At 44.2% G+C, this 21,840-nt stretch overlaps 1 protein-coding gene across 3 annotated transcripts in view; it reads left to right on the forward strand.

Annotated features, from left to right (window-relative positions):
* RGL1 (ral guanine nucleotide dissociation stimulator like 1) overlaps positions 1-21,840 on the forward strand; it is a 159,511-nt gene that overhangs the window by 122,647 nt on the left and 15,024 nt on the right. For all 3 annotated transcript variants that reach the window (XM_047076892.1, XM_047076891.1, XM_047076890.1), the window contains 7 exons: positions 241-344; positions 3,760-3,844; positions 8,991-9,080; positions 11,465-11,551; positions 13,073-13,105; positions 15,350-15,471; positions 17,963-18,052. In XM_047076892.1, the coding sequence (XP_046932848.1) occupies positions 241-344; positions 3,760-3,844; positions 8,991-9,080; positions 11,465-11,551; positions 13,073-13,105; positions 15,350-15,471; positions 17,963-18,052 (611 nt within the window). The remainder of the gene's footprint in view (positions 1-240; positions 345-3,759; positions 3,845-8,990; positions 9,081-11,464; positions 11,552-13,072; positions 13,106-15,349; positions 15,472-17,962; positions 18,053-21,840) is intronic.

Below are 21,840 nucleotides of genomic sequence, written 5' to 3' on the forward strand. Positions count from 1 at the left end.
CAACAACGCAAAAAATATATTAAAGGGAGAAAAACAAGCATACAGTGCCAAAACCTATAAAGTGTTTCGGTGACTGGGGTGGGAGTAAGGAGCTGCTTTTTGATGTTGAGTATTTATACAGCTGCCTATTTAGTGGTAAGAATTCATAGCAGCTGTGATACCTCTAAAACAGGAAACCACCAACTCGCAGTATTATTGATATTTAAAATGCCTTTTATGTTTTAATCACCCTCCATACAGGAATGTAGAATCCTGAAGAATTTTTCTTCCTTGAGGGCCATCATTTCGGCACTGCAGTCCAATTCCATCTATAGGTTAAAAAAGACCTGGGCCGTCGTCCCAAAGTAAGTTCCCAAGTGTCCACTCTGCTTTCTTTGGCTGGGGTGACTTAGTCACTGTATAAATGGTATGGGTCCTTGCCTTCAAAGCCCATATTCTGTAACTAGAGAAACGTATTTGAAAGCCTCTGTGTGTCCCAGGCAGGGTGCACTTGACACATAATCATTAATGAGTTTTTAGGCAGAGAAGTCAGACTCACCTGCGAAGTGCACCAACATCAAGAGTATTGGCTTTGGGATGATTTGAAGGATGTGCTTGTCATCTAGAGTCTGAGGGGGAAGGGTGTGGAGTGATGAAGTTACAGCAGTGCGGCCATTCCTTCTGGTTATTTCTCAGCCACGCTCCAAAGCCCTAAGCTGTTCCAAGATGTGAGGGAGCATGTGTGTAGATAGGACGCTAGCTCTTGCTGTTTAGCAAGAATCTACTTACTTAACTTCTGTTTCAGCATGTTAAACGCTATCTTTTTTGTTTTTTGTTTTTAATTTTTCTTAACGTTTATTTATTTTTGAGACAGGGAGAGACAGCATGAACGGGGGAGGGTCAGAGAGAGAGGGAGACACAGAATCGGAAACAGGCTCCAGGCTCTGAGCTGTCAGCACAGAGCCTGACGCAGGGCTCGAACTCATGGACTGCGAGATCATGACCTGAGCCAAAGTCGGATGCTTAACCGACTGAGCCACCCAGGCGCCCCGAGTTAAACGCTATCTTAGTGATATTAAAAATCCCTAAATGTTCCTGCCTAGGGACCTGACTAACATTATTAACTGGCCATGTTTTATATTGTTTTTCTTCATATTTCTTGGTGTAACCTTTGGGACAATGAAAGATATAATGTCCTTATTGTTTCGCCATCTTCATTCCCCTATTTCCAGAGCTTCCCCTGGAGACCAGAGAACTTATTGCAAAGGAGGGAAAGGTGAAGGAGGAGGCAGCTCCGGTTCCCTATCCACACAGCTTTAGAAGCTGGGGAATATGTCATGGCTACAAACGAGGCCAATTACATTCAACAGGTCTACCTAGGTTTGAACTAATCAAGAAGGCAGGCATATCAGCAAAGAATGTGTAAACTGTTTACAGTCTATACTGTATGTAGTATGGTCGGTTGCAGCCAAGAGAGGGGCCAGCTGGCTTCCCAGGCAGGCCTGCCCCTGTGGAATTGGTGGGTTTGGTGCTTAAGAGTGGAAAGTCTAGGTACTCGATTTCATGAGTTCACTCAGAGCTGATTAAGCCCTAAGGGACTGACACTATCCAAACTTGCAAGAAACCCAGATAGGTAAACCAGAATTTCATAAATTTTTGCTGAAAAATGAGTGCATACCAGTGGGCTCATATTCTCAGAGGAGAGTCTACTTGGGGGAAGTCAAATTACTTATGAAATAAATCTTTGATGAGCCAGCAGAAAAAATTGAAGTGGGTGGTTGTAATGCCTGGTGTTACAGAGCCGTAGAAGCCACAGCTACTTGGAGACTCCAGAGCTCCTTCTCTGTTTATAATACTGTTATCTACCAGAAGAAAACCTGGCAGATAGGCTTTTCAAAGTCCAATGCAATGTTTTTGATCACCACTTATTTCTTGGTTCTTTCTCTTCTTCATTACTTCGAATAGTCAAGCTGACTCTGTAGGTGAAAGATTAGTTAATTGGTTTTCCTTTGCATATAAATCTTATGAAAGATATGGGCATTATAAAGTCATTAGATGACAGGCGTTCGTAAAACACAATGGGAAAATCAGATGCATGCAGAGTCCTCATGTTCAATAGCCCCAGAGCCCTCTCCTTGCCCTCATCACTGTTCCCTTACTGTGGTGTCAAAAACAAAACCAAAGGGACGGTCAGGTGCTAAAATACCACCTGTGCCTGGTTGCACTCTTCTGTGATTGCAATGAAAGGTGATCCTATCTTTCTGTGGTAGTTGATAAATAGCACGCTATGGAAAGTCACTTAGCCAAAAGTTCCTGCACAGCAAATTTGAGGCTAAAACACAAATGAAAAAGTTAGTGGAGCTGGAGCTGAATCTCTTGGTTACCATATGAGAAGGTTCATTCTTTCAGTTGGCTTTGTAAACTATTTCACCACAAAACAAACCTCAAAGCCACATTCTGGCTTGGTTGGGTGGGTGTCTGGTTTGTTTCTTGGTTGGTTCATGTTTTAGTGTCACAGTTTCTAGAGAAGACACTTTCATACCAGCTTTCCATGTCTTTCATTGCTAAATTCAAGGGACAGGGTTAAGATACCTTATTTGGTTATCACTTTCCCTATAATCCTTTATGCTAATAACTTCCAGTGGACAGAAAAGACGTCTGTTTATTTCTGTTTATGTAGGCTCACATGTAATTAAGTTCTTATTTTTTCCAAAATGTAAATAGCTTTACTGGTTTTCTTTATTATAACAGTGATATTACACTCATTGTAAAACAAATAAGTTAATGGTGGCTTTCTCATGATAATGAAATGCTACATATAGAGTGATATTGTCCCGTTAATTCCTTGCCTTCAGAGCCCTCCACTCACTAACCCTGGAGGGGTGCAGAGTAAAGCATGAGGCCCGTGGACATGTAGTAGACTGGCAGAGGCAGAGTAGACACTTTGCATATGTGATCCTGCTGACTTCACAGCAGTCTTTCAGAGGGATTCCTAGAATTTTCATCGTATAGGTAAGAAAGTGGAAGCCTAAGCAAGTTAAGCGAATTGCCCACAATCACTTGGGGAGTGAGTGGCAGAGCGGGGATTTGAACCCACTCCCCTGACCACAGCGTGTTCTGCTTCCATCTGTTATGGCTCTGAGATGAGAGCACCAGGCTGTGATTCAGGAAATTTAGTCTCAACACTTAGCATTGGCAATGTAGACAAGTCCCTGACCTTGGCCAACATGATTTCTCAGGTCCTGCGGGGCTCTGTGTGTATTCTGAGATAAAATTTTTTTTAAAAATTGTTTTTTAAGTTTATTTATTTATTTTGAAAGGAGAGGAAATTGGAGGGAGAGAATCCCAAGCAGGCTCCGTGCTGTCAGCACAGAGTGCAGTGCGGGGCTCGAGCTCACCAACCTTGAAATCATGACCTGAGCTGAAATCAAGAGCCAGATACTTAACTGACTGAGCCACCCAGGTGCCCGAGATTTTTTTTTTAAGAACATGTCCCAGTGGAACAACTTGATACCCCAATTTAACGATCCTTTTTTATGATTATAATGTACATGGTTAGAAAAATCCGTTTCTTCACATAGGTGACCATGTCTACCTTAAAAAAAAAAAAAACACCCTGCATGAACAAAGCCATTGGCTTCATCTGCGCTCACAACCCTCACTGATCCTGAGATCAGTGTGATCCCTCTGGAGCCATAGGTAACTGAGAGCAGCAGGGCCCAAGGTGTGGGACTTTCACTGACTCTTTATTTGTGAATATTTTCTTAACCCCTCTCACAGGGACCGAATGCTGATGTTTGAAGAGCTTTCAGATATCTTCTCTGACCATAATAACCATTTGACCAGCCGGGAACTCCTAATGAAGGTGGGTCTCTAGGTGGGGGTGCTGGGTCACATTGTCTCCAGCTCTGGAATCCCTTCAAGGCGGGAGTGGCTTGAGGGCTCCTTACATTCCTACAGTCCCAGGAGAAAGCCTGAAGGGACTAGAAGGCAGAAATTTTGTGGGGTTTTTTTTGTGCCCAATCTAAGGAGCTTGGGGCTGAGAAAACTGAAAGTCCAGTCCTTGGCTTCGCGGTTACACAACCAGATTGTGAAACTTGTGCTCCAGTGTGTATCTGTTCGAGCTGCTCTGCAGATAGGTGGGTGAGAGGCCCTGGAGTATCCCTTCTCAGCAAAACATCTTCTAGAATGACAGAGGCCAAGCCTGCAATTCCACATCCTTTATCTGGACTAAATTGCACAGTCTGTCAGCAGTATTTATTGAACGCCAAGTGAGTGCTGACTTCTGAGCTACAGGCAGGTAAAAGTGTAGCTTGGTTTATTTTATTTCTCCAGACATTTGTTGAGTGTCCAATATTCGTAAAACATTGGAGCAGCCTCTAGGAATATGAAGGTGACCAACACAGACCCTGTTTTCAAGAATTCATCCTCTGGGTGGTGGATGTTGGCACTAAACAAGAACAGTCAAGTAAAGGTACAAATAACAGGTTGTGAAGGATCATCAGAAGGGAACATAGGCCAGATCCTATCTTCACAGCCTTTCTAGAAATTTACTGTGGATAAAAATCTACAGTAGATTGTATCATCCTTGTTTTGCAGATAGCCAAGACTCAGAGAGGTAAATAATACCTCTTAAATCACACACCTGGTAGGTGGTGGAGCTAGAATGTGAACCCTGCCTAGTGAGACTCTAAAACCTGTGTTTTTATCACTTAGCCATAAAACTGTAAATTCCTACCACTTGGAGTAGGGGATAGGGTAGATCAGAGAAAACTTCACAGAGAAGATAAATTAGTCATTGAACAACTGTTAGTTGAACATTCATTATATCCTAGGCATCACATTGAAGGCAGTCTCTGATCTTAAAGAGATTACAGTCTCATGGTGGAGGCAGAGAAGTAGACAATTATAAAATCGTATAACATGCATTACCATAGGGGGAAGCTGTGAACTGGGCGATTAGAGGATCTGATCCTTGTCCTTGGTCTCTTTTTCTGTAAATTGGAGACAATAAGAGTATTTAGTCCACTGACATCATAGAATTGTTTTGAAGATTCACTAAGAGAAAATATTTGAAAGCACTATGCAAATGTGTTTTTAGTATTTGGCATGCTCTGTGCACAATATGAAGCCAAAGTATGCCTAACAAATGAACGCGAATGAAGTACATGCTACATGTGCAAGCTTAGAGCAGACACGTGGAGTAGGGATGCAAGTCTAGCAGAGGTGGGGTTGCCGAGAAGAGGCATCCAGTTGATGACTGTTAACATTAGTCATTCCTATAAGGGCGTCTGTTATGGTCTTCCTGACTGTTGTCCTTCTAAGTGCTACTCCTCCTTCAGGTCTCACTGTGGACTCTGCTGGGTACTCAGACTGTCTCCCTGCCAGTCTGAAAGCCTCTTGCAGGCAGGGACTGGGTTTGTTTTTTCACTGTTACATCCCTAATGCCCAACACAGCGACTGGCATGCCGCAAGTGTTCAGAAGCTACATTCACCTGCATGAATTGGTGGGCCTTATGAGTCACATGACTTTAAGAACCCGCCCACTCTTAGCCCTTCTTGGAGTAGGTGATATGAGCAAGGCAGTTTCTGCTGATGCTGACTCTGGATTTGGCCTACCTGACTAACTGCACACTAAACAGTGCTTGCTGAGATCGTGTTACTCCCTGCTTCACATCCCCCTGGATTTGCAGACTTTAGATGGAAACTCATCTGGCTGGAAGGAGATGGCTTCGTGGTCTCCCTGTCAGTAATACACAGCTAGACTAACTGGAGCCACATATTCAAATCCCAATAGCTCTGAGTCATCCTTCCAATGTAGATAAATTGAACGCTGTGCAGCTGATTGCCTAGTGGCAGTCTTCTGGCTGAAACCTTAGAAGCAAAGCTATGTGTAGACATTAAAGGTCCTGTAAACTTTTCTTAAATGTAGAACTTTACCCTAGTGCTCTTAGTTAAATTTCTTATACATGGCTCAGATCCCAAGGAAATGAAAAACTTGGCTATGAATTCATGTGGTCTGTGCATTATCATTAACGATAGTGTAATGTTCTGGCCAGGCCATATGTGTATGTAGGTCCTTTTCCAGTCACCTTTGTTGATCATTCTTCATATGAAGTCTATAATTCTGAGTGTTAATTCTCAGCACAGTTGTTAAAAAAAAATGAAATCAAGGTATTTGGGTTCTCAAAAGAACCACTGAGAAAAACTGCTGGCCTCTGTTTCTAATATGATATACAGTTGGGTAATCTTAGTCTTAAAGACCTGTCTTCTCTTCTGCTTCTTGGTGGATGTCATGGTCCACCCCTGTGCTGTTATGGCTGAGGTATCATAATAATTAGCAAAAAGCTAAGGTTTTCATTGTAATTGTTGGAAAAAGTGTTTTTATTTTTCTCAAAGATTATCTTTTTTTTTAAGTTTATTTATTTGTTTTAAGAGAGAGAGTGTGAATAGGGAAGAGGCAGAGAGATTGGGGGGGAGAGAGAATCCCAAGCAGGCCCTGCACTGTCAGCACAGAGCCCGATGTGTGGCTCGATGCGGGGCTTGAACTCATGAACTGTGAGATCATGACCTGAGCCGAAATCAAGAGTTGGATGCTTAATTGACTGAGTCACCCAGGCACCCCTCAAAAATTACCTTAAACCTGTTACCACCTTATGATTTCTGGAACTTTGATAACTCTGAGCAGATAAATTGTAGAGTCCGTGAATTTTAAAGCAGTAGGAAAGCAGAATGCCACCAAATCATCCTGGATCTTGGGAATCTTGGTGAGAACTCTCCCTGGTTGAACTGATATAAACAACCGCAAAAAAGGCCTAGGAATTTGGCTGTGGTAGAGATGGATATGTAGTGAAGTTCCAAAACATACTGAAGTCAGGGTTGGAGCAGAGGCTGTTAGGACTGTGAAGGCCCTTTCAGATAGTTACCATTAATTTCTGGGCTACCACGTGTAAGCAATACTGATTGAGAAGAATCCAGTGCCTGTGGAACAGCCTGGTAGAAGAGACCCCTCTGAGGCCCAGGAACAGGATGGCTGAGGGCAGCCGATCTCTGTCAAAGATAGAGGTAGAGAGAAGGTGGGACTCAGGTGAGAAATTTTCACTAGAGAGGGAGGGGAAGGGGAAAGAGAGAGAGGTGCAGGAGGACAGATACCAAACAGAGGGGGAGGGAATGTAAGAAGGAAGAAGGAGGTTGATGGAGAAAGAAAGAGAGATCTGGAATTCATCCCAACATGGGCAGTCATTAAGGGTAGCATTTCCAAAGACGTGAATGTAGTGTAAAACAAGAAGGTGACTTTGGCAGAACGAGGAGGCACTAAGAGCCTGAGCATGGCCGGCAGAGGAGCCTAAGGAGCCAGAGTGAGGCCATCAGCAAACCTGTGAAAAGTTCTAGGGAGTTTCAAGGGATTGGTGGTGTAAGAGCTGTGGAGCGAAGGATTTGGGGCAAAGAAGGAGAAAACTGACACCGTTTGAGGTGCAAGTAGTAGGTGTTCAATTGGCGCCTCATCTGGGAGAGCTGGCACCAGTCGGTCTCTTGAGTTACTCAGCCGGGAGTGGAATCTCACTGTCTAGAAACGCGAGGTCATGAAATGAGCAAGCCTGTTGGCTTGCTCCCAGAAAGGAGCGCTGTCCTGAGCGCTCTTCCCTTCTCTCTCTGCTATTCTGTGGCTCTCAGGAGTCTTTTAACCTGTCAGAAATCCTTCTTAAGAGTTTTAGATATATCTTCAATAATTTCTGCACACAGTTGACAAACTGGAAGGGAACCAGAGGGACTCACACAGGAAAGGGACACTTACCTTCAAGTCAGACAGAAATGATTTCTCACTCCAAGCAAATTCTTCAGAAGATGGGAGGGCTCATCACCACCTAGCATGGGAAATGGCACATTTTAGGCCACTTTCATTCATTCCCCTGGATAAAACTCTTAAGTAGGCGTTTGTTAAATGATACTGCTCCTCATTATTATTTGTAATAGGGAGAATTGCAATAGATCATGAGTCACTGCAGGTTCTGGACCCAGGTTAAGGCAGGTGAATGATAGAGGCCACTGGTGCCTCACTGACATCGGGGAGGCCAAGTCACTGCAAAAGATGCTTTTGCAGCATGTGGCAGGGAAAGGTCACATGCCGTGGTGATATTATAAACCCCAGGAAGACTGACCGAGGAAAAGCCACTGTAGAGCTTATGCCCAACTGAATTGTGAAATTTGCCCCCCATTCATACAGTTCCTGGAAAATGAGAACTTAACAAGACCTTGAAACCACAAAACCAAAACACTGTGTTCAGTCAGCAAACTGGAGTTTAGTCACTATTGTGGAAGAGTTTGTTGTAACAACAGACAGGAGGAGAGAAAGGGTAGCCATCCGCCCTCAGGCGCCAGGAGGAAGGATTGACTTGTAAGAGTTCCAAACCTGAGGAACAACTTGCGAGGATGGATTGGCCGAGAAAAATGGGGGAAAAATGTGTGAAGGTCTGGCTTTCATAGATTAGTGCCGCACCATGATACTGGACTTCCTCAGAAAACTTCCGGTACAAAAGTTTCCTTTAGCTAAGAAATACCACAGAAATCATCCCTTTTCTTTCACAGAATGCTGGCACATGTATTTCAGGCCCAGATCAAGAAATCACAAAATGTACTGAGGAAGCGATCTTCATTTCCAGGACATGTGATTACTCTGAGTGAAATTCGGGATATGTAAAAATGGTCTCCCGTTTTGGGACTTGCCTGCCTTCTGTTGACCATTGATGTTATCCCCGAAGTCAGGGTTCTTCTTACAAAGCAGGGGGAAAACAGGATAATCGGAGGCCAGCAGACCTTACTGCAATCAGACCACTTGCAACAAGCCAGCCAAACATTTCTATAAATTCAGCCCAGAGCCTGCTGGAGGCCTCTTCATTTTGCGTGGCACCGGGTGGTTGTGCAGAGGTTCTGTACCGGAAGCTAGAGGCCCCTGTGTTTCTTCCTAGTGGCCTTCTCCATCACTCTCCTCTGTGTGTGCTTCTGTGTCGTAGGAAGGAACCTCAAAATTTGCAAACCTGGACAGCAGTGTGAAAGAAAACCAGAAGCGGACTCAGAGGAGGCTTCAGCTCCAGAAGGACATGGTACGTATGGCCCCCGGTCTTCCCCGAGGGTCCATCAGAAGGCAGCCCTATGTGGGCGGTGGGGCTCCTGCCTGGCACCCCGTCTACAGGATGCCCCCGCTTTCAAGAACGGTCTCCATCCTCTACTTTGTGTATTCTCAGCAACCTTGGGAGGTCTGTAGCAGAGACATTGTCACTCCCGCTCCCATCTGACCCAGTGGCAAATAAACACTGAGAGTCACAAATCTGAGCGTTCTCTGGAGCGTTTGTTCTTCTAGAGGTAAGGCAGAGTCTGCCGCGGGTAGGCTCCCTTCCCTCTTGCTGGCTTCCTCCATCCACTTCTGCACTTGGAAGCTACTGCTACCTTGGCCTTGGGACCTCCTGGGCTTCAGTTCCCCAACAGGAATGCCTCCTCTAGTCAACTTTGGACACATGGTGACCCAGGACCTGAGGAAAGTGTCTTCTCCCAGGAGGACTTGGTCCACATACTGGCAGATCTTTTCGTTTGTTCGAAACCCTCTCCATTTTCCACTTTCCATACTAATCCCAAGGACTAACCAGACCTTTTTTTTCCCCCTAGTTTTTCAGTACTGAAAGGAGCACCATACCTTCCTCCTTAAGACTGAGAGATAGTTACCATCTTTAGCCTTATTTTAAAAACTCTTCTTTTAGCATGGAAGGGGGAAAACCAGAGAGAGGAGATGAAAGACTGACAACCTTTCTCCTCTTTGGAAGGTTGGACATAAATCAGAAACGTTGAGTTTGAATGATAGGACTCTTCTGTAACATAAAGCCGGTAAAACATTTCACAGCATTTCAGACTTTTTTTTGGTTGTCCAAAGATAAGTTAAAAATAGCTATTAAAAAAATTATTTTAGTTCAGGCTGAGACCTTGTGCTCATAACAGGGAAGGACAAAACTGCCTCTGAAAATGAGTCCTCAAGGTGAACCTCTGCCGGAAGTTCTGGCCAAGAACTCTTACTTAGAGTTTTATCCTTCTGTGAACACTCTCGAACATACTTGTATGATCTCCTAGCCAGCCTCACATGGAGCAGCCTGGTCTTGCCCTGGCTGAGACATTGTTTTCTTCCAGAACTTCCATATGTGCCTGAATGATGTGAGGGGAAGGCGTCCCTGCAAGCCCCTTTTTATTTTCTCTTCAGAATGGTTAGTGCCTCAGTGGCCTTAGGGAGAATTGACATGATATCAAAGGAAATTTGGTGACATCAATACTGTGTACACCTGCAGTCGCAGTGATTCTACCTTCATTTCCAAGGGACAATTTTTTTTTAAGTGAACTTTTTATTATGGAGTTTACAGAAAAGTTCCAGATAATACATAGAGTTTCTGTGAAGCCCTCACTCTGTTTCCCCGATTGTTAACACCCTCTCTCACTGTGGCACATCTGTCGACACTAAGGCACTAACACCTGCATGCTACTGTGAACTAAAATCCAGACTCTGTTCGGGCTTCACCACTTTTGCATTAGTATGCTCTTTCTGCCCCGGGAGCCTGGCCAGGGAACCACACCGTGTTTAGCGGTCCTGTCTCCCCAGTCTGCTCTGCTCTGTGATAGTTTCTCATGACCTTGACAGTCTTAGGGAATACTGTCTTGTTATCCTTAGGATGGCCCACAATAAGAGTGTGTCTGTGCTGTTTTCTAGTGAGTATGCTGAGGTTATGGGTTTGGGCGAGGACTATCACAGAGGTAAAGTGCCATTCTCATCACATCCTATCAAGGAGTGTGTGACGTGTGGTGTCGTGGGTGATGTTCGCCTTAGTCACTTGGTTAAAGTAGTATTTTGCCAGATTTTCCACTTTGAAGTTATTAGTTTTCCCTGTGCCACCTCTGTACTTTGGAAGTGAGCCACAAAGTCTAGCCCAAGAGATCATTTTAATAGTGACACTCCACCGTCTTGTGGCATCCAGTCTCCTTCAGTGTATGGCGTTCCACTCCTACTGATGGTGAGGCCATTCCAAACCACCAGGAGTATCCACACACTCTGAAAGAGAAAAGGCATCCCTTGAATAGCGTGCACACAATATGAATCCTTCTGTGAACACCCTCGAACGTACTTGTATGATCTCCTGGCTGTAAGGCTTGTTTTCATAACTTTGAAAGTTAGAGATTGGGTGATAGAATGCCTGTCTTTTTTAGAAGTTTTAAAAACTTCATTCACGGAGGTTAGCCCTAATGGCCCCAAGTCAGGTCTTGAATGGACTGTAACTTTTCTCCAGATGTTGTCAAAGCCCACCTGGCCATTCAGAGACTGCCGCTTTCATCTGTGAATGGTCACTTGCCCCATTTGGCCAACAATAGGCTCATTTGCTTCCACGCGGAGGCTGTTGAAACTCTTCAACTTTTCAGTCACGACAAAGACCATTTTGCTGTGCTTGCTCTTCAGGGCGTGATGCAGGGAACTGTGCCCTACCTGGGCACCTTCCTGACCGACCTCACCATGCTTGACACTGCTCTTCAGGACTACATTGAGGTGAGTCGTGTGCACCTGGTGACTCGGATACCCAAGAGAGAAATTCACTTAATTGGTGTCTGTTGAGGGCCCATTATGTATCTGGCACTGTGTTCAGTGCCACGAGGAATACAAAGAAGAGTAAGTGGCCCACAGTTCAGTGGGAGCTCTACATCGAAGCAGGCAGTGACTGTGGAAGTAGTAAGATTTCCAACAGAAATGCAGTGAGAGAAGAAAGCAGGCCACTGTCAGTTCCACACGCGGGGGTGACAGCAAGGCCTCATGAAGCAGCGGGTGTGAGAAAGACCTTATGTTGAGTAGGACTTTGGCACGTGGGCCTGAAGGGTGATCTGTCTTTATATTCCACTTGGTGGGGTAGGGAGGCAGTCAGATGCCCCGAGGCGCTCTTGTACTGTCTCCTGCATGCGTGCATGCATTCTCTCTCTCTCTCTCTCTCTCTCTCTCTCTCTCTCTCTCAGTGGGAAGAGAAGTGAAATTTAAGCCACTTGTTAGTAGCTGTAATAAAATCCTAAGTGGAGAAGAAATTTGACATTTGAAATGAGATTTAAGGATTGCTCGTGTATCTAAGTTTACCTCTCCTCCCTGGTTATCTCATGAGATGAGCCTGCTTTTACTCCATCAGAATTAGCAGGCGGGGCAGTTGTTTTGCACAAACCTACTTCTGAGTTCCTTGTGCTGTTGTGGGCATATGCATTCATTTTGCATTTCCTGAGCTCTATCTCTTCCCGTCCTCTGCCTCGGCTTATCTCAGGAAACACTCATTCGCATTGGGGAATTTTGGGGGAGTGACCAGTGATCTAGAAGTTAAATTCAGCCTACTGAGAACAGGAGCCGCAGGATGAAGAATTGAAACTTAAGTTTTTTGTGAGGCTGTGTAGAAAGGACTTCCCTTTTGATAAACCATTGACAATTTGGTTTCCAGTATGAGTCAATGACCGTCTGTTTTTGTTGCTTTGGGTCAAGAAATAAAGCGTAATGGAACATGTACTCAAGCTTTTGCCCTTACTGGCTCTACAAATATATTTGGATTCTGAATTGTAACTTCCTTATCATTACTACTTTAGCTAATTTCAGACTTTTTCTTTTTAATTTATATTACATATATATATATATATTTAGAGAGAGAGTACATGTGTGGGCAGGGGAGAGGGGCAGAGACAGAGAGAAAATTTTAAGCAGGCTCCACGCTCAGCATCGAACTGGACGTGGGGCTTGATCCCATGACCCTGGGATCATGACCTGATCCTAAATCAAGAGTCAGAAGCTCAGCCACTCAGGCATCCCAGTATCAGACATTTTATAAGAAGGCTGTCTGCCTATCCTGTCCTATTATAATTAAAAGAATGTTTTTCTTGAAGCAAATGCTGCTTCTCTTCCTACATAGGAGCTAAAATTGTAGTGTCATTAATAATTGTGACTTTATTATCCCTGTGATATATTTTAATGAGACATGGGACAATGTAGGGCTGTGTTTCAAAGTAGCTTGGTTTGTCACTATTTTTTTAATTTAATTTCTTTCAGGGTGGGCTGATAAACTTTGAGAAAAGGAGAAGGGTAAGTAGAGGTCTTGGCTGTCGTTTTCCATTTTACTTCATCTGGGCATTAAAAAAAAAGAAGAGGAGACTTAAGTTTTCAATTAGCATCTATCAAGCATTCATCATATACCATTGTGACTTGTGCCTTCCTATGTATTACTCACCCAGAGTGCTGTGAAGTAGGTTTTATCTTCCTCAACTTGACCAAGGGTCTCCTGGTAGTGGACCCAGGACACAAACCCTGTCCTGCTGCTCCAGAACCCACATTTCTTTCCTTACCACCCCCTGCCCCGCCCATCTCATTGTTTCTAATTAGCTTGGGCAACAACAGGTTCACCCTGTGAAGGAGAAGGGCCTTCATAAGAGTAAATGACATAGAAGAGTTAATAAAGATGGTGAACTCTTGGTCTGAGGGAGGAAAGGAGAGGATCTTCACTGTTACATGCGGATGGTTATTCTTTTCCTTTCTTGTCAACATGAGAAGGGGGTGTTCAACGTCAACTTGAATGTTTCTGTGGATAGAATAGTGGGTAGTTTTGCACTGCTCTGAAAAAGATAAAACAGAGCTTTGAAAATTTACTATGGTTTTAGAGTTAAAATAGTGTGTTTGAAGAGATATGTAAATGATTCAAAGGAGAATGAGAAAAATAATGCCTTCACTGCCCCCCACCCCCGCCCAGCACTCCTGGTTCTTTACTTAGTCATTCATTCATTCATTCATTCATTCATTCCACAAATATTGCTGGCATACTTAACATGGGTGGACCACTCTGATAGGTTTGGGGATTGCAGCAGAGAAAACCAGGAGCCCCCTACCCTCATAAAGTTCACAATCCAGGAGGAAGGTAGACAGTAAGGAAGTCATAATACAGCAGATAAGGGCTTGTGAGAAGTAGAGGGTATCACAGGAATATGTAGGAGGGGCATCTGTCCCCAACTTGTGGAGCCAGAGAAACTTCCAGGAAGAAATAACATTGAGTTAAAATCAAAACTTCAGGAGCCAACCAGGCTGAGCTCACTGGTAACAAGATACGCTAACATAGGCAACTTTAAGTCTCCTGTCCCTGGCAGAGTAGAGCATGATGATAAATATTCCTTAAGGATATGGAGACCAAGAGTGAAGTCATTGGATGGGAAGTTGATGCCCACAGAATCTGCTCATTGTTGAATTTCTTCTGTCATGTCCTGGAATGATAAAACAAATTTACTTATTGCCCTCCAGAGTTACCCATCTTTGTCCTTGAACTTGGGAATAACCCTGGATGGTACTCTCTTTCCTTTTAAGACTAGCATGTTAAACCTTTGGAAAATTTTGAGTATTAAAGCTAAAGCTTATACCCTTTGTTGACTTAAAAAAAATCTTTATTGAAACATCGGAAGAAGTATAAATAATACTGGACATAATTATATACTTGCTTCTCTTCTGAGCTTTAAAAGATTTAGTTAAAGGATTTACTGGAGTAGTAAAAACCCAAGGATTCGGGAAATCCAAACATTCGAGTTTATGAGGCCCTAGACTGTTTAGCTTTTCAGCTCTACCCAAACTTATTTACTGCGGGGTAAGGGTTGAAGAAGATGGGGAAGGGGAACCTAGGAGCCTCCTGACATAAAGTTCATTTTTGCCTTTATCTTTTAGGACATAGTCATGGAAATGTGAAATGTACTTTGAAAGTATACAACTTTAAAAAATAACTTTTCTATCCCTAGAATGAAAACATAAAAGAGAAAAAGGAAGCCACTGTGGCTTTAGGTAATAACTAGTTTGGGTTGCTCTGCTAGCTTGTTTTATTCATATAAATTGCTTTTTCAAGGAGAAGGGAGGATTGACAAATAAACATACAAAGACTTCAGGGATTTAGAGTTAAAATTAACAATTCTTTTTTAATTTTTTTATGTTTACTTTTTAGAGAGATAGACAAGAGTGTGAATGGTGGAGGGGCAGAGAGAGAGAGGGAGACACAGAACCTGAAGCAGGCTCCAGGCTCTGAGCTGTCAGTACAGAGCCCGTTGCGGGGCTCAAATCCACAAACTGTGAGGTCATGAACTGAGCTGAATAAAGTCAGATGCTCAACCAGCTGAGCCACCGAGGCGCCCTTAAAATTCACAATTCTTTTATTTCTAAGAAAGGCAGTACTTGAGAGTTCTCCTCGACGTTTTTCTCCATTGTTTATCCTAATGTGGTGTGTTTTCATGTTGGAAAGATGTATACACTATTTGGTTGGCCTTTTTATTTACTTTCTTTTTGGTGTTCCGTCTGCTGTAGGAATTCGAAGTGATTGCCCAAATAAAACTCTTACAGTCTGCCTGCAACAGCTATTGTATGACCCCAGACCAAAAGTTCATCCAGTGGTTTCAGAGACAGCAGCTTCTAACAGAGGAGGAAAGGTAGGTACATGTATTGCCTGTCAGGATAGAGCTAAGGCGTTGGCGAGAGGAATACTACATCCAGTTCCTCACTTGCCCCTTTATTCAGCAACTATTTATTGACCAGCTACCAGATTCTAGATCCTCCGTCTCCGAAGGGTAATGGTATAGCAGGAAAAGCTGAACTGATGTGTCAGAAGATGTGCTTTCACATTCTTGGCTCCACCATTTATTTATCTTTGTAACCTTGAACAAGTCACTTTTTCTGCCTGATCTTCAGCATACTCATCTATAAAATGTTTGTTTGTGAGGATTAGGTGAAATCATATTTGGAAAAGCATTGTTAAAGTGAAGGTCACCACCACCACCGTCACCATGTTTGTCATTTTTGTTCATTGGTACCGGCTTTCCAGGGAGCTTTCAACTGGGAAGGAGAGACAGATTCATGAAAAATTGAAATATGGTGGGTAACTAAACTGCTACGGGATCTGGAGGCAGGAACATTTCTTCAGGATGAGGGAAGGTCGGGAAGATGATCGAAAAGGGGTAAATATTTGGGCTAGGCTGTGAAGGAAAAGGTAAGATTTCACCAGGAGAAGTGGGAAAGAAAATTCGGTACAGAGGGAAGAACATGAGCAAAGGCTTGGTGGCCTGACATGGTTGGCATTTGGAAGAACAGTGAGAATTCTGTTGGCTGGGACACAAGGGACAGTTTTCAAAGTCTTGGTTGATACGCATGGAAAAGGACATTAACTCCAGTGCTTTGACTGTTGGCCCAGCAAGGGTGTTAGTCTTTACCCTGTAGTCTAGCAGATTGGAATCTACAGGTCATATCTGGCACACCACATGTTTTTACATTTTTAAATAGTTCAAAAAAAGGGGAAGATTGTAACATGGACGATTGTTTGACATCTAAGTTTTAGTATTCATAAGTAAAGTTTTATTGGAATACAGCCCATTCATTGACATCTTATTTATGGTTGCTTTCATGCTTTAAAGGCAGCTAATTAGGTGGGAGAGAGACCGTATAGCCCGCAAAGCCTAAAACACTTACTATCTGGTCCTTTACAGAAAATATTTGCTGACCCCTGCTGTAGACTGGGGGATATCCTTGAAAGTTTATCATCAGGGAGAGCAAAACTGAAAGCCAAATAAGTATTTGGCCAATGAGGACATTGAGATTCAGAGAATAACTCAACTAGTCAGTGATGGAGTTTGGATTTAAACTCCAGTCTTCTTGGCTCTCCAACCTAGACTCATCGGGTGGTTGTATAATGGTTGGGCAAATCACATAACCTCTGTATGCCTCAGTTCCCTCATTTGGAAGATAGATTATTTGAGGTCCTTTGTAATCCCTGTTACATTAAAACCTATGATTCAGTGCTCATTGGTTGGTGAAGATTTTTTTTCTTTGCCATGTAGAAAATAAAGCAGTTACTGCCTCTCTTTACATTTCTGCTCTGATGATCAGTTTGTATGAGTTAATTTTCTCTCTATGTGTACGTCCTTCTCACATAGGGGACGTACATATCATGGCTGGTGGTCTGGATCGGAAAGTCTAGGCCCACAATATCAGCTCTAACAATTAACGTTTTGTTAATTGTAATAATTGACTTTTTAGTGGTTAGAAGAATCTTGCTAAACATATCCTATTTTTTCTGTCAGATTTATAACCACCTCTAGAGCTTAAGCTAATATTTGAAAAATTCCTTTATGGACGAATACCTGCATATGAGCAAATACCTGGATGCATCCTTAGGTTTAAAAAAAGTACACGTAATTAACGACTTACCGAGCTACTATTTACCACACTGACCCTTCCTCACCTACCCAGAACCAAGTACATCTATTTAGAGCTACAAGCTTTCATAAAAGACATTTCAAGTCATATATAAATTCCTCTTGTGCTTATGGAAGTTACGTACATCTGCCTGGCACATAGATGTCCGAATTTGGAGCGTTTTTAATTTAGGCTGTTTCAGCACTTAAAAACCACATTTAACATATCTTTACCAATAATATAACTGCCTCTGTTCGTTAAAGATTAAATAGTTTACAAAAGTCTCTTCTTTCATTTCTCTTAGACAAAGAGTTGAGCACGTGCACACACACACACACACACACACACACACACACGAAGTGATGAGGGGAGGGTACCAGACAAGAAGTAATTCTCCCCCTGGCTTAGTAGCGGGACGAGAATGATCAGGAAGCAGTGGAGTCAGCCTTCAGTGCTGCCAGAGCACACAGTCCCTCTCCGAGGCATGCGGCCCTAAACAGCCTCGGTCCATAGGCCAGGGTGGGGGTGAGGGGAGGAAGCACACATATAAATTTTTAAAACTTGGCCGTGAAGTCCACACCGTCTGAGATTGGTGGGGGAACAACATGGTGTGTATCTTTACCTTGAACGGTCAGAGACTTCCTCTAAAACAAAACGGGCAGACCGTGTGCACTTCCGTCGCTTCGTCAGTTCTCAGGCTCTGACCTCACAAGCTCCCTTCTTCTTCCCCAGCTACGCCCTGTCCTGCGAGATCGAAGCGGCTGCTGACGCCAGTGCCACCTCTCCCAAGCCTCGGAAGAGCATGGTGAAGAGGCTCAGCCTGTGAGTGTCACCCGCGGGTCCCAGAGGGTCTCATCGGAGAAGGGACAGGATGTTCAGTACCGCAGCCCTGAGCCAGGGTGGAAGCGAAGAGCAGTTCACTCACCTGTTAATCTTTCTGTTGTGAACCCAGTACATGTTCTAAATCGATTCCTTCTTCTCCACTGTTCTCTCTGGTATGGACGACCATCATCTCCTACCTGGACCACTCCCACAACATCCTTACTGGCTTCTGGCTCCAGCCTTGCCTCAGCAGTCCATTCTCCACCAAATAGTCTGGTATTCGCATAAAACACACACCAGATTATACCGCTTCCTTGCTTAAAAACCTCTGATGCTTTTATTGTAAGATAGCACCCAGACTCCTTATCGTGGCTTAGGAGGACTCTCGTGATCTTCCCCCCAACCTTCTTGACCACCTTCCTCTCATCCGACCTGCCCCCTTGTTCGCTGAGACCCAGCCACGCCCAGCTTCTAGCCATCTGCCAACCACACCAGGCTCGTTCTTGCTTCAGGGCCTTTGCACCAGATGTTCCCGTGGCCTGGCGTGCTCGTTCTCTGTGGCTGGTCCCTTCAGATATGGGCAACAGCGTTCGCTCCTGAGAGAGAGCCCTCTCTGATGCCGCTGCCTTCCCCCATCACTCTCGGTCACACTGGCTGCTTCCTGTGGCGGAACGTAAGCCGCTGGAGAGCGGGACCCTTGTCCATCACACTCGTGGCTATTTGCCCAGCTCAGTGCCACGCATGCAGGAGGCACTCCATAGCCAAGTTCATAACTCCTGTCTCCCTTTGAGGAAAATCAGGCGTCCTTACAGTGGCCCTCATGACCCTTCAGGGACTGCCGTGTCATCCCAGCCCTGCCTGTCCCTTAACTGTCTGTCCTCATCTTTTTCTGCTCGCTCTCCTCTGCTTTCCAGCCACCCACACCTCCCTGAACACGCTAGGCGTGCCGTTTCTTCTGCTCAGAACACTGCTCCCCAAATAGCCAAATGACTCACTCACTCACTCCCTTCAGATGCTTGCTGAAACATCACCTTCTCAGCCTTCTGCCAACCACCTTACTTAATACCATGCCCCATCTGCCTTACCTCCCATGGCACACTCTGTCACTTTCACCTGCTTTGAATTTCTCCACTGCCTTTACCTCCATGTGACATACTGTTTGCTGTATGTGTCTGTTGATTATCTCCAATGCAGAGTCCACGAAGGCAGGCACATATGTCTGGTTTCTGCTCCTTGCGGTCTCCCCGGAACCTAGAATGGTGCCTGGCACATAGTAGATAATTAATAAATATTTATTGAATGAATAAACTGAGCCATGGGCCAACACTGTTTTAAGGACAATACACGTATTTTTCATCCAACCCACAAAATAACCTAAGTGGTAGGTCCTATTGTTATGCCAACTTTATAGACCAGGAAAGTAAGGCACAGACGGGGTAAATAGTGTGTTAGTTATTGGAAGATCTGGATTCAAACTCAAGATTTGGCCATAGAGCCAAGATACCTTTTTACTATACTGCCCATGGGAAAAATACTTCGTGAAGGAAGAGAGGAAGGAAAGATGGGGCAGGAGGTAAAAAGTGGAGGAGGAAGAAGATGAGGGAAGGAGGACAAGGCAGAGGGAAAGGGTGCGGAGGGTGGGAGGAAAGAATGAGAAACTGTTAGCTTAATTAGCCCCCGTGCTTTGATGGTAGCCATTTTTACAGAAGAGCCATAGAGGATCTAGTCTGTGTCACCAAGTTGATCTCTCAGACGTTAGACTCCGAGAGACGTCAGGCTAATGAATCAAACGAAAGCCAAAGAGGTCAGTGCCAGGAAACAAGGGTTGTCATTTGATTAATAAATTTGCTCTTGCCTTTGAAGACCTATACCTGTGTCTGATCCCCTGGGTGTCACAGTCTGCATTGCCGGGGACGAGCAAGAACAACGACTAGGGCATATTGGACAGTTTTTTGGGGGGTTTTTTTTTTGGTGGCAGGGTCGCCTGGGAGCCATGCTGACCTGACAGATCCCAACTTTCCACCTCTTACCTGTTGTGTGAACTTCTGTGTCATCATTTGTGAGACCAGAATAGTAATGTTCATCTCAGTGGGTTGGTGCATGACTGGTGGGGTTGTAACGCTTCTCAAACACTGCCTCGCTCTCAAAGGGTACCTGGAGAGCCACTGTTATTTTTTCATGAAACAACTTTCTGTTACTGTCTTTTTTAGACTTTTTTTTTTTTTTTTTTTTTTTTGGTCAGGATTCTGACTGTTTCTGTGGGTTTTTGCTACTTCCCAGCACTGTCTATCCACCTACCTCGGTGATCCCCAGTGAGACATGGAGGCAAGGATGGCACATGAACTTGGGTATTGTCATGTTTCCAATTAACATGTGCAGGTGCTTACTGGTGTGGGTGGCATGATCTCCCACTAATGAAGCTGCTCAGGCTTCCACCTGATATCAGGTGACATCTGAAGATTACACTGGGACATGTGATTTTATTGAAAGCATTTTGAAGGTAGTCTTGATATCTTGCCAAACCTCTGTCCAGATGCCTCCCCTGGCCCTCCTGAACACTAGATTTCTGAGCTCGTGGGTTGTCCCCTGTAGAGTTTCCATAGCGTCTTGCTATCTTTTCATGGCTGCAATCCTGGAGGAGAATGAACTCTCTTGTGAGGTAACCCGAGGACCTGACCAAGCCTTGTCAGTTGGTAAGATGGACACCTACACAGGGAATCAGACTCCTCAGGAGGTGAGGCCAGGGGTGCCAGGCATCTTGATGGTCTTCTGCATGAGAAATAATTGGAAATTTCTGGACCTGCTATGGCAGTCAGAGGTCTGCACAGGTACATCTAGTCCTTTTTTTATTTTCTGTTTTGGAAGCTCATTCATTTATGTTGAGACACACAGAGAGATAATGAACAGAGGAGAGGCATAGAGAGAGGGGGACAGAGGATCTGAAGCAGGCTCCATGTAGACAGCAGAGAGCCCGATGCAGGGCTTGAACTCACGAACCGTGAGATCATGACCTGAGCTGATGTCAGACACTTAACTGACTGAGCCACCCAGGCACCCCAGGTGGCCCTAAGTGCTAATGCCTTTACCCCCTTGCTTTTCCTTCCCTGTCCTCAGGCAGTAGCCACTGTAGATGCATTTTGATATAACTGTTTCCCACTACTTCTCTCCAACCCAGCTATCCATATTTATTGTGCCGGGTGCTCTAGCACCCCTGGGTCCTCTCTTTGCACCAAGTCTGACACATGCACAAACTCTGCAGAGATATTTTCATGAAAATCTAAAGTTTCATGTAAGAGGACTGTGAGGGTGCAGTGCCGTGCATGAAGTGTGGTAGACACGGAGTACATTCTCTCCTTGGTGAAATCTTGCCAAGATGCTTGAGTTAAAACCTTCGGTATCTGAGTTTGAACATTTATCATGAATAAAACAGGCCACATGGTCACCCTTTGTATTTCTTGTACATATAAGGGTGATTCTATGCCATCGATTTCCAAAATATTTTATGATCTTAGCATTTTTTAAAATGTGGAAAATGTACTCTTTGCTCTCCCCACATTTAATGATCCATTTTCCAAAGAGGTTGGAAAGAATTTTGAAGCCATAAGGGAAGGTGTGCTTGATCTGAAGGTCAGAGATGCCTAGTATTGAGCTAGAGTTACCCTTTGTAAAGCAGAAATGACCTCATGGAATTGTGCAAATGGAAGAACCTTTAGTCTTTGAACAGTGTCATTCAAAGCTAGATTCTCAGATGACGGGCTGCGGACCACTAGTCTACAGCCTTCAAAGGT

Source organism: Lynx rufus, unplaced genomic scaffold, assembly GCF_022079265.1.
Source record: "Lynx rufus isolate CCGP_SWC_20201006 ecotype Redwood Valley unplaced genomic scaffold, mLynRuf1.p SCAF_15, whole genome shotgun sequence".
In the NCBI taxonomy this organism is placed as follows: domain Eukaryota; kingdom Metazoa; phylum Chordata; class Mammalia; order Carnivora; family Felidae; genus Lynx; species Lynx rufus.